The following is a 16,820-nucleotide window of genomic DNA, read 5'->3' on the forward strand; positions in this document are numbered from 1 at the left end:
ATTTTGGTACCAAACTTTAATCATTTAAGACAAGCAGTGGATTATCATGTCGGTTTTAAGAAAACCTTTGTTGTAAAGAAAGCTCAACCTTTGTGTAGAGGGTATATGTTTGCTTTAGTCTGATGTTTCTGATCTTATATTCCATAAAAAGGCTATCCAACATCCATGCTTTATGCAATGTTTTTATTATTTTCAATACAGTTCACTAAATATTCACACGCGCTTTCTGTTCATTTTGTTGTTATAGATAATCAATTATGAATAATAAAATATTATAATACGTATTGCATTATGGGGTCACTTACCTTAAAATGTGGATTTTGACGACATTTTAATTTCCTTGGTTATCTTCATTTTACCGTTTAGGACCTTGCACATAAATGTCGATTCCTAGAAAGACATAACAGCTGTATGATGAGGATGCTAAAATCATTATATGACTAAATCATATCTGATTTTTGCATTGAAAAAAGTGCTACAATTTTTTGTTGTCTTTCATACACTTTGAGTAGTGTTACTCCAACTATATATTTCATTGCTACAATGCCTATTCTTATGGTCATTCTAAATCGCACTATCTAATAAAATAAGATAGATTTACACATATTAGCTCGTTAAGACGAATATAAACATCTCTGCCTCCAGCTGCTCCTCAAATTATTTTACTCAGAGGTCTGATACTAACAAATAACTTTTTCTCATCAATCGCGTACATTAACATATTATGTCTTTTGTACAGCCTTAAAACGCAATTGTTTAAAAATTAACGGATTTTAGAAGTTCTGAAACAGGAAATATGTATATAAAAGAATATTTCCTTTCAAATACTGAACATGTATGAGTTTTTTTTCCGATTTGTTTTGTTGTTGTTGTTGTTGTTGTTGTTGGACCTACCTTGCAACAATTCAGATCGAATCGCTTTCTGTTATAGTAGTCATTACACTCACCCACATATCTGAAGTAATTATTGTGATTTTACAACTGAACTCATCAAACATATTACAATTATTAAGGAGTGCTGTATTGCGAAGTTTTCCTGTTACAGAATGAAGTATTTGGATTTAAAATTGCTGTTTATGTGTTTGCTGTCTATATATTGTTTGGAAGATCATTTTGCCTTACCCACATTACATCCTATATATGATAAACTGATTCCTAAAAGTAAAATTCTTTGAAACAAGCTATCCTGTTTTTCTTTACATATGTTTCAGGACATGTCACCTCTCTTTGGCAATATGTGATTATTTTACATAAAATCAAACGTTATGATCGATCGCAAGTATTGTTCAAATTAAAACGCCTATGTTGTGTAATAAACTTCAAATTTCAAAACCATCTACACAATGTGTTATTTGAAATACCGACTCACCGCCCGATTCAACATAGACTGGAATTATTTAGACTATCACACTATAAAACAATGGAATATTAACACCGCATTTCTAATTCCTTTTAGTGATATCTATTGGATTGTTAGAAAATGAAAAGAAAAGGAACGTATTAATTTCCTTTTCTTGTCTCCATTATAAATGATTAAACAAAGGCAAAGAAAGACATACTATGTTCTATATTAAATTGCAAAAAAAAAAAAAAAAAAAAAAAAAAAAAAAAAAAAAAAAAAAATCAATTTTAACTCTAAACATGCCACTGCTCAACTGTTTGAGATCCACCGTTGTTTTCGTGATGACTGAGTAGATGCTTGTGTTTGTCACATTGTGTGCTTAATATGGTCATCACTTGGTTCTGAAATGTTCACAATGAATGTGCAATACGGATTATTTTCTAATTAAAAAAGCAAAATACTACAATACATTACACCTTCATATACTCGGCATTCTATAACGAACGAAATTAGATTCATTTGTACCTGAAATGAGAATATATCTTTGGTGTTTGGCCTTGTTACCCCACCAAAGAATACTTGCTATCATTATTTGATATTTTTTTAGATTCTGATTCTCATCAACAAACAAATCTCCTTGTCAGTCGGTTTACAAGTTTAACAAATATAAAGTGTGATGTAGGAAACTGGTTGTGATTGAGACGACAATCTACTTCATTTCAACATCACTGTCTTTCCAAGGGTTGATGTTTCTGTCGTGCAAATATATCTTTAGAAAGGAATTTTCAGCAGAAATAACTGTGATCGCCTTGATTTCCGTGTGTGTATTCTGGAAACACTACAGAGCTGCATACGTGATGACGTGCCCAAAGCTCACGGTCATTTCCGCTGTTGCGAAATGGCGGAAATATTTTTTTTCACATTACCGTCGCATTGTTTAAGGGTCAAAGTGCTAAAGTAGTTACCGGTCATAAATCGAACTCGCCATCAACTCTACCAGAATAGTAACATTGGATGTAATGTCTGCGGACCGTTTGGCAGTTCCTTTCTTCCCAATGAATAACCGTACTTTGATGTTAATCTACACATGTTTGATATACGATTTCGACTTGAGCTATTCACGAAAATATACTGAGAGTTTTCAATACATAATTCTTTATAGTACACTGTTGTTTTAGACATTATATCAGCGGAGTTGTAAACCGTCTCACAAACTTATCAGCAGCTTTATAAGCTAGTGTCAGTGTTCTGTGGATTTAGCAGAGCAGCAACCTGACTATATCGCTTTCATACTATTGATCTGAATATACCTTCAGCTCATCTTGACTTCTGGTTAAATTCACCGAGTAGTTAAATCAAATGAAGTAAACGGTAAAAAAATTGTTAATGATTGTATATCATAGAGAGATGTGTACCTCCAAATACCACGTAATTTGTTATCAAACCTGCTTTATGTTTCGAATACAAACGACGAGCTTATATTTTATATTCAATTAACGAAATTTTTAAAATTGTATTCAGTAACTACCGTCTGTGACACTTTGGAAGGAATACGATATTTAGTCTGTCGGTAACAGGAAACAAAAACTTCCCGGCGCTGAAGACTTACCTTTGCTGTTCATTGTTCTGTATAAAAGCAGAAATCTTAGCAGTTAACTTTGGTCTTAATTGATATGTAAGGCGAGTTGTAACCCGAGTCTACAAAATCACATACAACGTGAATGTGTTCCATTTTTGGCAGGAGAATTCTATTAACGATTACTTAAAAGTTTTAGATTAATCAACTTATTCACACTGTGGTAATTTTTTCAGTCCTTGTTTTACATTACAAGGAACATTGTAAGTCTGAAGATGTTGGAGGGTTTCTCTTCTTATCGCAACCAAACAGGAATGCGAACAACAAAAAAGGATAGCATGACACTATATAACCCAACGGAATTAATGTCAGGATCCAACAAGGCAATCATTACTTCACAACTACCTTACTTAATTACATACATTAAAGGCGAGGCCAAATTTAAGCTACTTGATTTCAAGGGTATTTCGTACAAGTTAAGATTTCATGGGATGTTTTCATACAAAATCATCTTATGTTCTTCTATAAATTGTACGCACGTATTTACCATTAAAAAAGATATGATATTTAATTTGCAGAAATTCTTTCTATATCTATCTAGATCGATATACAAATGATCGCGCGGTCCTAATTGTGTCATAACAGGTTTGCGTTGTTATATGCCGAACAGAATGAAATATTTGTGTAAATCATAAAATCAGCAAAAAATAAAGTCGAATGAAACAATAAAATTGTAACCGAAGCAGAAATTTTATTGAACAGCGTACACACTTGTGCATTTACCTAATACTCTGCACGAATTCCGTGATCCAGTGACCTTTCAGTTCCGGTTTCACGATGCGCTCGCTCTATTTAGACGGTTTGGCTAGGAGTATTCGTACCAATTTCGCCTGTCCAAATTGACCATAAGAGATATATTTAGATGCTAACAATAGTTTTTTAATGTCTTTAGAATGGGTTTTTTGAAAGGTACAGAACAGCCAGAAATTTTGGAAATTTGGCGAATATAACTGGTAGAAAAAAGTAATTTTACAGAAATGGTCTATTATTGTTTCTCTGAAACGCATACACATTTTCTTTTTCATTATTTTCACGTGGTTTACTATAAATCCACACACACACGGAGCTATAACAAGGTGTTCCGGAAAGACAAGGAATTTCACTCTGACCCTTAATAAACAATTAATTGATAGGTTTATAGGACATGCCAAGTTTCCGGTTTCCCGAGACCGGGTCTGTTTCCCGTGATGAAGTCAATTAGAGGAAACTTGTTAAACCATCCGTCCGATATTATAACCAAAGACACAGTTTGAAAGAGATGTGTTTGGTATCAAGCTCCACCCAACTGTCGTGTCCATTGTAATCAACCCACCTCTCATCTGATTGGTAGAAGATTCGAGTTCAGATATATCACAGTTTTGCAAATGTGTTTTATTTATCGGACTAAATTACATGACTGAAACACAGCTAAACGGAGTCAAGTCAAAATTGGCAATAGAAAATTATCTAACTAGTTTTGTTAAAAAGTAAATAGTGTCTGAAGCGGCACAAACATCGATGCTCAAAACCTGTATCATCAAATGGGCTTTACTTAGTAAGTTATATCTAAGAATGTTAAAATTTTTCAAACGCAGCTGTCAAACCTGCATCCTGATTATACATATTAATAGATTTAGTTTGAATAATAAGAGAAAGTTACGTTGCATTGTAGAATAATATCAAGTAGTATGAATTTACCATAATATTGGAATCATATCTGTTTACCGTACACAACCATTCCTTTACTTCCATTAAAACTGGCTTCATGATATTTTTCCGATACATTATACGACAATTTTCGTATCATATTCATGGGATTTCCATCAGAATCTGATTGTTTTATTACCTTGAGTTATTGTAATTTTCAATAATATTTGTATTGAGCACTTTATATCAAGTCTTGGTTTATTTTCGACACTAATCCAATAGTTGTATTATATTGCTGGAACGATTAACAGAGAAACTGTTTATTCTTGTCGATGGCTGTGAATTTGTAAAAAAAAAACCATCTGTAATATTTCTAGGTATGACATGTAACACTTGAAACTTAGATTTTCACATTCTAATGACATTTGTTCAAACTCTTAATTATAAAATGATGGAGATGATGGCGTATAATGCAGTTTAAATGTTTATTTTTATCGTTTGTTATTTTCTTCAGTGTCAGTTCTGTACTTATCAAATATCTTCCAATCAAGTCACCGATTTCCATTTCCAATTAAAAAGTGAGCAATGATTGTTCCTGGTAGAATGTTGGCTTGGCAGCGAAAAATACCAGTAAAAAGTGAGAATATGTCAGTGTTTTCACTCCATCACGTTGTTTAGTGCAGGGTGATTTTCCACACCCGATGTATAACTATGTACATGTAAGCTGTTAAGAACTGATAAATGTGTTGCACATATATCTTGACTTTTCCTCAATGCGAACGCGTGATTCCTATTTTGATTAATGGTAAGTTATCAAAATGAGCTTGATTCATCTGACATCAACATATGAACTAATCAAAATTCTCATTCCCAACCAAATTAATGCTTTCATACCATTAATGCATGCGATTTGTCCGGGAATTGACCCATTGTGCCCAGCAATGTCTATGTACTGTTATAAGAACGGACACGTGAATCACAAACAGCGTGATTTCATTTCCAATTGTATATAATTTGTTGTGATCACCAATATCGATGTCTGTTTACTCTGCCTGGATTCTATTTACACTAAATACAAGCACCACTGACCCAAAGGACTCGTGTCCTCCTTACTCTGAAAGGGCAGGTTTAGCGTCATATTCTTGGATATCGCTTTCAAATGAAATCAATTCCACCCTTATTAGGAACAGTGACCTCGATAACTTGTGTAGTGATTTAGATGTAAATATCGCTTTATACGCCTGTTTTGAATGAAACTGTCGCAATTACATGCACAAAGTATTCTTAGCGGAAGGTGATGGAGATGAAATGGAAATGACGACTATACGGTCAGTGTCCGGAACGCGAACCAAGAACGATATTTCTGCAGCGGAGTTGTCCGGAACTGTCAAATGAAACAGTTTCTGTAAGGAAAGATAGATTAGGTTGTTGTTGCAATTTCCGGTAGGTTTTGTGTAAATACACTTCATTCACTGCTACCATATTGTATGGGTAACAAACACATAAACAGAAATATCTTTCTTATTTATTACACGAATATCTAAAATTATGCAACGCAATGTAAGTTACAAGTATCAGCAATCATGAACTCTAATAATGTGTATGGAGATGTATTTTCTGACAAAAAATAGGTAACTTTTCTCTTGAATAATTCTGATAAGAATAGCAGATCTGTGGAGTTAATTCAACAGCCATACGAATCATGTAAAACACACGGTATCTTAAACAATAAATCTACATCAACGTTTCAGTAATTTTCATACATCACGTTACAATATCAACTTGAAGTAATGAATTTCAAAGCAGGAATGATGAGCTTTATAATCATGCTAAATATCATTACAAGTGAAGAGATTTAGAAGACCAATTTTATCAATGCCTTTTCAGAGTTAAAGAAATATATTGGAAACGGAATCTTTATTTCTTGTTGCTAAGCTATAAAGAGTATGATCGATAAACAAAACGTATTATTTTTCCGTAATGTTGATAAGCTGTCAGATGAGCGTGCTACATGTAATAATGGAATGCGATGTCGTGATTTCTCTGCAATTTCATGTGTAGGTTTCAACCTTATATATATATATCAACGATAGACTGGCGACGACTGAATCATCGAGTCATGGGGTTGGGGGATACATTTCAGAGGTGTGTGTGGTGGGGGGGGGGGATACATTTTAGAGATGTGTCTGTGTGTGGGGGGGGGTTTCATTTCATAGATGTGTGTGTTGGGGGTACATTTCAGAGATGTGTGTGGGAGAATACATTTCAGAGATGTGTGTGTGTGTGGGGGATTACATTTCAATTTCAGAGATGTGTGTGGGGGTTACATTTCAGAGATGTGTGTGTGTGCGTGTGGGGGGGGGGGGTACATTTCAGTGATGTGTGTGTGTGGGAGGGGGCATTTCAGAGACGTGACTTGGGGAGTTGGGCCCATTTCAGAGATGTGTGTGTGTGTGGTAGGGGGGTATATTTCAAAGATGTGTGTGTGTGTGTGTGGGATATATTTCAGAGATGTGTGTGTGTGTGTGTGTGGGTATATTTCAGAGCTGTGTGTGTGGGGGGTATATTTCAGAGATGTGTGTGTGTGTGTGGGACACATTTTAGTGATGTGTGTGTGTGGGAGGAGGGCATTTCAGAGACGTGACTTGGGGAGTTGGGCCCATTTCAGAGATGTGTGTGTGTGTGAGGGGAGGTATATTTCAGAGATGTGTGTGTGGGGGGGCACATTTCAGAGATGTGTGTGTGTGTGTCTGGGGAGGTATATTTCAGAGATGTGTGTGTGTGTGTGGGGGGGGGGCACATTTTAGTGATGTGTGTGTGGGGAGGGTTACATTTCAGTGATGTGTGTGTGTGGGGGGGTACATTTCAGTGATGTGTGTGTTTGGGGGGGGGGGCGTTTCAGAGACGTGACTTGGGGAGTTGGGCTCATTTCAGAGATGTGTGTGTGTGAAGGGGTATATTTCAGAGATGTGTGTGTTGGGGATTTGTGAGTTTTTGGAAATATGCCCTCATACCTTGTATCGAGGATTTTTATTTCACCCAGATAATTATAAGCCATTCTAAAATAATGCAATGTGCGAACATCGTGTACGGATACATGTTTAATTAAGATAGCGAATAACGCCTGAGAAATGATGAAGTCGGTACACAAACGGTCAAGCGATAGATTGAAGGTCATAATGACCTTTAACCTATAGGATTGCGTATATGACAAACGTCTATAATAGTATAATCTTCAGACTAACTAGTAATCTACAGTCAATTTCAGGAAGGCGTCTTGGAACAGGTGTTAATCGCAAAAGTAATTTCGGAGAGAAATAAAATCTCGTAATGGAACACGAACGCATCACCGTAATTTATGTATCGGCGACGTTTACACCTGTAGAAAGTCTACACTTTGACATTAAGACATATTACCAAGGTCATGATGAACACCCAACGTGATTGAATGTGCTGCCAGTAATCCTCGTTTGTGATCTACCTTACTTACCATTTTGTGTTATACTGAAGGTTGCCGTTAAGGATGAACCAAAGTGAATATTCGGATTTAATACTGGAAAATCTCGTCAGCGGCAATTAACGATTATACGTGTAATGTCTGCGAACTATATTAGAATTACGTTTCTTTGAAATCGAACGCCTGAAGAAAACAGGCCGATGGTCTGCAACATTCAAATTGTCTATCAATGGGAAATGTACATCGCCTTTGATAAACTTAAAAACTGGTTCTGAAATATAAATAAATTACGATAGGTGTTATTTTTATTGGGTAATCAGATAGCTGAATGAATATCGACTTTCATTATGATGACCGATGTTTCATTTCTAATCAACGTAATTAATTATGGATTCACTCGCCAGATCAAGTGTAGTCGAACTTCGTTATTTCGAAATCGGCTGAACCGTTCTCAATCTTGAGTTAACCGAGTATTCGATTTAAGTGAGATTGAAAGTTTGATGAAAAGTATGACCGGGACAGACGAAATCTTTGGAATAAAACGGGGTCTTCGATTTATACTAGTTCGAGATAATGAGACCCGGCATATGTTTACCAAGTACCAAAGTGTCCTTCCGCGTATATGCTGTCAATGCACATCCATTTACAACAGTGATAAATTGATAAATATTTCACATTAGCTGTAAGATAAATCACATCTTATTGTAGGGCTTTTAATTTTGTAAGATAACGTGATAACATATTGTCATTTTATGTCTAAAACGGACATCGTTAAACGTAGGCGTTTATTGCTAAGCGGGGGAAGGAAGTAGTTACGTGAATGTAGACAGTTTTCCGGTTAGGCTTTCTTTTAGATGTTCTTTGAATTGTGTAATGTTGATGATGCAGTAGCATGACATGTTGCTTCCGTGTGAGCGAACATTAGTATACACAACTGGTTTGAAAATCCGATAACAGATAGACAGATACACGTTGTATGAAAGTAGACATGGCTTCCACTTCAGGTAGTTCCATCATACTTAAGCTGAACGTGTTCAATGGTTGCGACTGTCTCTGTAATTTAACTGAATGCGATAAAGTAATTCTGGACCGTCATCAATAAACCCCGTGTGATTCACATGTGATGGACGTCATTTTCTTCGGTCCACAGTGATATCACAACAGCATGCCTCTATCAATTTAGGTAATTAATTGATTCTTGCCGCCAGACTGTTAATTGTTTCACTTAAGAGAACATGCACTGTTCCTACTTCGTGATATTAGAACGCTGTGTTGTTATGACTGCAAATTTTTAATCTAGAGCTACAATGTTACCATTTTCAACGTGATATCATGCCGTTATGAAGTTAACACTATATTAAATAAACATTTCCTATATGTTCAATAACATTATCTTGTCCATTTCTTTTAAAATTCCCTCCACTTATTTTTTCTTACCCTAAAAGAATAAACGTCTCAAAAATGCACTAATAGTTTTATTTTCCTTTGAAAGCATTAAATCGCCTCCATTCACATATATATAATAATAATAATGATATACAACATTTATATAGCGCACTATCTATTTTGACAAAATACTCTAATGCGCTTCACAATTACATAATAATCTTACTACAAAATTCACAGAACATGTATAACACAGTTATCAACATATGTAACACATTAACCAAATCAAGTAAGTAGTGGTGAAAGTATGTATATACAGGACGTCTGCGTAAGTCTAAAATGCAGACGTAAACAAGTGGGTTTTAATATCCCTCTTGAATTTGGCCAGGGATTTTGACTTTCTAGTAGCAGATGGTAAGCTGTTCCACAAAGTGGCCGCTACCTTTCCAAAGCACCGGTTACCAAAAGTCACAGTCCGAGAGTTTGGAACGCACAACAAGGATTCTTTCTCCGATCGTAGCGATCGTGACGGCCGATAAACGGTGACAAGTTCCTGCAAATATTCAGGAGCTGTTCCATTTATTGCCTTGTTAGTATACATCAAAATCTTGTACTGTGACCGGAATCGCAGGGGCAGCCAATGCAATAAGTAAAGGACTGGTGTAATGTGGTCCCTCTTTCGAGTACGGGTAACTAGGCGTGCTGCGGTGTTCTGTACCCTCTGCAGACGGCTCATTAGTGTATCAGATACACCAACGAGTAACGCGTTACCATAGTCTAACCTAGAAGTAACAAGAGAATTTACCAGTGTCTTGCATGCATCTGTGGTGATGAACTGACGGATACCCCCAATGTTTCTGATTTGGTGATAACAGGAACTGGCAATTGAGTTTATCTGTTTCTCCATGTTCAGAGAGCTATCAAAGTGTACACCAAGGTTTCTCACAGCTTGGACGGCCTCAATAGTTTGGGCACCGACCTTTAACTGGAGACCTTTAGTGTGTTGACACTTGTGGGAAAAGACGATCAGTTATGTCTTTTCCTGATTGAGCTTGAGCATATTTGTGTTCATCCAAGCACTGATGTCATTTAAACAGGCTTCAAGACTTGCTACTATTATGTCCCAGTTGTCTTGAGGTCTGATAACCATGAAGATTTGTATGTCGTCGGCATAACAATGGTACTGAAGGTTATGACGACGACAAATCTCCCCGATTGATTTCGAATAAAGACAGTATTTTCTAGGTCCCAGAACGGACCCCTGAGGAACTCCGAAGTCTAAGGTTTTGCTGTCTGAAACAGTTGACCCAATGGCAACGCACTGTCGTCGTTCATTCAAGTAAGACTGGGTCCAGCGTAATGCATCACCAGTCACCCCATAAGAGTACTCCAGACGCTTAAACAGTGTACCATGGTCAATGACATCAAATGCAGCAGACAGATCAAGCATGATAAGAACCGCTCTACACTTGTTATCCAGAGCGGCAGCAATATCACTGTAGACACGAAGTAGGGCCGTCTCAGTGGAATGTCCTGTGCGATAGGCTGATTGCAAGTTGTCATGAAGACTGTTAGCATTGAGATGAGCCTCAAGTCGCTGGGACACAATCTTCTCCAACATCTTAGATAAGAAAGGGAGATTTGACACCGGACGGTAGTTCTTTAATTCTTCCTTGTTCAGTCCAGGCTTCTTCAGCAGTGGTCTTACAATAGCCTTCTTGAAACACAATGGAACCCTAGACTCTGCTAATGATTTATTTATGATTAAGGTGATCAAGGGGAGCAGTGCATCAAGACATTGCTTCAGTAAAACTGTGGGAAGCGGGTCCAGCTCACAGGATTTCGAGAGTTTGTAATGATCTTGCGCAATTCTTCTTCAATTGTTGGAGTGAACTGCGTCAAAGGTTCACCAGAGAATTGGATATCAGCATCCATAGCAGAGATGCCAGTGTCGGAAGTTGAGTTCACAACATCAATCTTTTGCCTGATTGTATTGATTTTATCCTGGAAAAAATCACTGAACTTGTTGGACAAGATTTTTTCAGAAGAACAGCTTGGTAGTGCAATTTCACCAGTATGTCCCATAAGGTTTCTGGTGAGTCTAAAAAGCTGTCTTGTATCCGATCCACATTCTGTGATTTTTCCTGAATAATAATCCTTCTTACGTTGAATGCCTAGTGAACTGACTGCCCGACAATGTTCTCTGTATATCTGGCAATGGATGGTTAGTTTGGTCTTTCGCCAACGTTTCTCCGCCTTCCTCCGCAATTGTTTTGCATCATGAAATTGTTCATTGTACCTAGGCGCGTTAGGTCTGACAGTAATTACCTTTGTCTGAAGAGGTGCATGCTTCTCGATCAGAGCCTCGATACCAGAGTTATATGCTTCAACAAGACAGTCAACTCCACCCTCAGTAGTCTGAAGGACTGAAGATGAATGTCTTTGTTGAAATCAGGTACAGAAATTTCGCGGAATTTCCGGAAGCTGACCGCTTTTCTGGCACGTTTTGGTTTACCACAATTTAGTGTAGCATAGACAGCAAGATGATCACCAGATAGGTTTCCCTTAGTGTCGCTCAGACATGGATCTGCCACTAGAATTGCTCCGTGGATTAGAGAAGTATTTCCCCTTATGATAATCACATCTAGTGTATGACCAAGTGAATGGGTAGCTTCTGTCACATGTCATCATCCCCCGGGAGTCAAGGATTCCGGCGAACTGTCGGGAATCAACATTAGTGTTATCATCCAAGTGGAAATTCAGGTCGCCAGCGATAATCAGCTCCTGTGGAGCTACAACCTGTTGATAGAGATATGAAGACCATTCATCAAAGAAGACTTTGTTACGGAGACCGTTCCGTTTAGAAGGGGAGGCCTGTATATGACGCACAGTCTGAATTGTGTATTACAAGTGGTGACGGAACACGTCATGTGCTCAAAGTGTGTATAGGAATCCTCGTTGTTGGAATTGAGATTTCTCACACTCAATCCTTTCTTAAACAGAACAGCCACTCCGCCACCACGTCTGCCTTGTCTAGCATTGTGGAGAATGTCATAGCCTGTTGGTATAAGCTCAGCGAGAATTTGGTCATCAACGGTTGAGCCCAGCCAAGTCTCCGTTAGCGCTAGAATATCGATATCCCGAGATGTAATGAAGTCACTGATAGACAATGACTTGTTCTTCACCGAGAGACAATTCAGCGATACTAAATTAAGCAAGACGGCGGGCTTTTGCTGACTCTCCATCGTTGGTTTGATGACAACCAAGTTCTCGCGCGATATAGATGTTATTGGTTTCCACCTGTTAACATCGCAGCGCGGCTGCACAATGGTTCTGATGACTGATACCTCTGCTATTGCTGCTGCTGTTATACTCAATGTTATTACCCTAGTGTATTAGTGGACGAAATGTCGTTTCCGATGTAATATAGCTGAATGGCAAACTCGTCAATTAAAGAATAAATAGAGTTCTTCAATTATTACTTTTGAATATGATATTATGTAATCAAAGAATGTTACTAAAATGTCAAAATGGTCTAAATAATTGTGTCATACCGTTTTAATTAGAAATTTACGTATGACTCGTCGAGTGCTATATAACGAGAATGAGTCGTAAGTACGTTTACAACGAAAGGGATGTTGTCCTGACTATCATAATTAAAATTAAATAAGTGAAATTGAATAAACTATGTTACAAAAGCTGATATCACCAATCTGTATGAAATAACGTAGACTTCACAGAGCAAGACAATGTGGAAACATATACACGACCTATCGGAAGCCTATGAAACAAAGATGGCGACCTACCCAAGCTATGCAATATAACGATAAGATATTGCAAAGATCACCACATAGTCATGTAATACAATAACAAATGTCCGTATCAACTTATACGTTAACAGAACATGTTATTAGAAGTAAACAGAGAAAATAAATTCAGTCAAGATGTAATATTTATCTAGATGTTTTGTTAAGTGGGCGAGATGTCAAAAAGTGGCCGAAAAATCACAAAAAGCTATATGATCTATATACGTTAGAAATTTGAGTCTCTTCGTCCTACATCAACGGTAATGATCTCGTGTGTTGGAAATTAAATATCTAAAATGTGAAATGATTATACTATTCACCAAGTTAGTGGGAGCGTAAAAATAAACTAGAAGTACTTAAACAATAATCTGGCCAATATCAGCCAGGATAAATTCACCAATTCGTCAAAATTATAAAAATTGTCACGAGCTAACGGGAGCAAGCCCTATCAGGCGCTAACCGGAAGTCAGTTATTTATTCTAGTGGTACCATGTATTGCATGTGTATTGAGAGTTTGAATAATGTAAGTAGATGCTTTCAGATTTAAAATCATATACATACTGCTGTAATGACGCCTTTTTTATTCATCAGGTGTGTCTGTAGCCACTAGTTGCTTCACGTTGGTCGCCATCGCTTTGGAGAGGTATTTTGCGATTTGTCGTCCTCTACACTCCAGGAAATGGCAGACGTTATCTCACTCCTACAAAACCATAGCAGTCTGCTGGGCGCTGTCGTTTGTGGTTATGATCCCGATTCCAGTCTATACTGAATTCCGACACCTCAAAAGGGGAAATAACATGTGTATTGAGAGGTGGGAGAACGAGGAGTGGAAAAGGGCTTACACAATCATTATCGACCTTGTCCTACTTATTTTACCTGTGATCATTATGTCAAGTGCATACGGCATGATCGCAATGACACTGTGGGTCGGGATGAAAAGGGACGCCCAAAGTGAAAAGGGTAAGATCAATTATTGAAAATTAGAAAAAAGTCAAATAATGAATAAATAAGTAGTGTAAAACTCGTATTTGAATAATTGATGTGTTTTCTGTGATTTTGATTTGATTGTTGTAATAGCAGTGCATTGTATTATAACCAGGCTATAGACATTTCAGTTCGGTGATGATAGTTCCTGCACTACCCTTATCTACTCGCATTTAAATATTGTCATTTTTTTCATAACACCTTAATTTCTGTTGTAAATATGCTTTTGAACTTTAAATATAAATATATCTCTATGACGAATTATACTTGGAACATATCCTGTTTTGAATTGATCTGAATTAATGTGCCGGGACTATTTTGTTGTGATTAATCTGAATCAGTCGAAGGATATTTAGACCAGACAGAATTATATTGTTTAGTATGGTTGCGTCTCTCTGTTATAGAAGCCATGAATGGCCATACAAGTGTTCGGGAGGAGACTACAGGGTTTATGAAGGATGATGACCTCTCACCCGTCGCGGAAGGATTTAGCAGTAAGACGGTCGCACCAGCCGAGACCACCAGCAATCGGTCAAAATCTAAGAGAAGGTTCGACTTACAGCGGGGCATGCGTCAGTCTAACAGCGAAAAGAGCAGGGCAGCAAAACGACGCGTCATCAAAATGTTGTTTGCCGTAGTGTACGAATTTTTCTTGTGTTGGACTCCTTTATATATTATTCAGAGCTGGATAATATTGGACGAGGAACATGCTTTGCAACACATCTCAACGACGCTTTTAGCATTTATTAACTTAACAGCGTATATCTCTTCGTGTTGCAATCCGATTACATACTGTTTTATGAATCGCAATTTCCGACAAGGATTTTTGTCTGTTTTTCGTTGTGTTCGTAACAAAAGATGGAAACGAGGTAAAAGTGACATGTCGTATTCCGGTAATTACCCTTCAATGTCAAGGACGGCCATAAGCACAGTTCCATCTTACGACAAAATACATGATTCATCGGACAAACCTTCTGATGACATGTGACGCATTCTTCCTACAAACTTGTTGATGACATGTAAATAAAGATGATTTATATACCGACTGAAGACGTGAACCATACCATAAGTACACTGATATGTAAACCTACGTACATATGTCTATGGAATTACATGAAAGCATAAAGAAATGGAAATTGACTGTATATATATACATGCACCTGTATTTGATTGCATGTATACTAATCTGTATTCAAACTTTCAGATGATTTGTCATCACCCCTGAATTGCTTTTGTAAGGTCTTATTGAAGATCAATTAGTTGTTTTAATAGTGATTAAAGAGAACTGATTAATATTGACATGTGATTTCTGGGCAGGCAGGAAATGACCCTGTTCGTGCAGTTATCGTTGTTATCGTTAGACCCGTATCCTGATTAGATTGTTTACTAAGTAATTTTACATGATATTGTTTCAATGTTGATTGCTCGTTATATTATTTCCAATGTTATTTACCGTTGTGTTCTTTCCTAGAAAATTTGTCATGGTATTGTTTCCTATACGATTCAACATTATTTTTACAAGAAGATCAATCATTGCAGTATTTTTAGCTTTTTCCTGACATGCTTCTAATTTTGAGGTTTCTTCTTTTGTCAATTAATGTGTTATTGTGTTTCTCCTCTTGGCCATTCATTCGTTACGTGGTTGTTTCCAAACAAAAAATTCCTTAACGGAATCGATGCTTCGTTTTAAACGTGTGTAGATATCATACGTGAATGTCGATCATTTCTGCAACATAAATATCACTTTATGAGATTTATCTAACACATACCTTGACACAAATTGGATACGGTATCAAATGCGCTTAAAATCATAGGGTTAGACTCACAGAACCGTGAAGATATGCCATTTATGTGGTGGTTGATATCTGTAGACATTTTGATGAAATGAACTCCGTATCGACGTAAGAGAGACATTAAATTGATGTGGAACGCGATCCAGCAAAACGCATTAAAATGCCTGTCAAATTTATTGTTACAGTCTTTATCATATCATTACATAACCGCACCTCATTAGTGGTATATTTTCTGATATTTTGATTAAAAAACATTTTAAACAGAAATACAATGTTCCTGTTTCAGGTCCATTCCAGGAAAATATTCCTGTTGGAGGCTATTATTTTTTTCATCACATCTTGTCGTCATTTTCCTGAAATCTTCGATATTAGATAAAGAATGCATTATTTTCAATTGTCTTCTTTTTTCATAATTCATCGTTATCTTAGATCTCATTTATCAACCAGAAAGTTTTAATGCCATCAGGAATCAACATTATGACACACATCGTAGATAAAACAAATGAGGTTTTGTCCAAACCAGTAAGAACCTTCATGTTATTAAACCGTAGTAAAAGGTCAGCTGAACTTAGAAGTCTCCTTCCGATTCTTGCTGGAGGCAGCTTATCAATAGAATGTATCTGGTTCACGAACACCTTCATTAAAGCACCAGTTGTCATTGCACAGGTGAAAAGGTACAACATTATAGAAATAACACGTATTTTATCTTCAACAGAATCAAAGAAGAATTGATACATTTAAAGAACTCTACGGAATATCTTTTATTTACAAAAAATGAATTTGTTTTTTA

The 16,820-nt window shown here is 36.8% G+C and overlaps 1 protein-coding gene across 1 annotated transcript in view; it reads left to right on the plus strand.

Moving 5' to 3' along the window:
• The window catches only part of LOC132559424 (cholecystokinin receptor type A-like), a 47,403-nt gene extending 32,178 nt beyond the window's left edge, over nucleotides 1–15,225 (plus strand). The window contains exons 2-3 of the mRNA XM_060224037.1: nucleotides 13,845–14,213; nucleotides 14,642–15,225. Coding sequence (XP_060080020.1) covers nucleotides 13,845–14,213; nucleotides 14,642–15,225 — 953 coding nt within the window. The remainder of the gene's footprint in view (nucleotides 1–13,844; nucleotides 14,214–14,641) is intronic.
• Nucleotides 15,226–16,820: the final 1,595 nt, after the last annotated feature.

Source organism: Ylistrum balloti, unplaced genomic scaffold (assembly GCF_031769215.1).
Source record: "Ylistrum balloti isolate Yb309-2 unplaced genomic scaffold, AGI_CSIRO_Ybal_v1 Utg370910, whole genome shotgun sequence".
Taxonomy (NCBI): domain Eukaryota; kingdom Metazoa; phylum Mollusca; class Bivalvia; order Pectinida; family Pectinidae; genus Ylistrum; species Ylistrum balloti.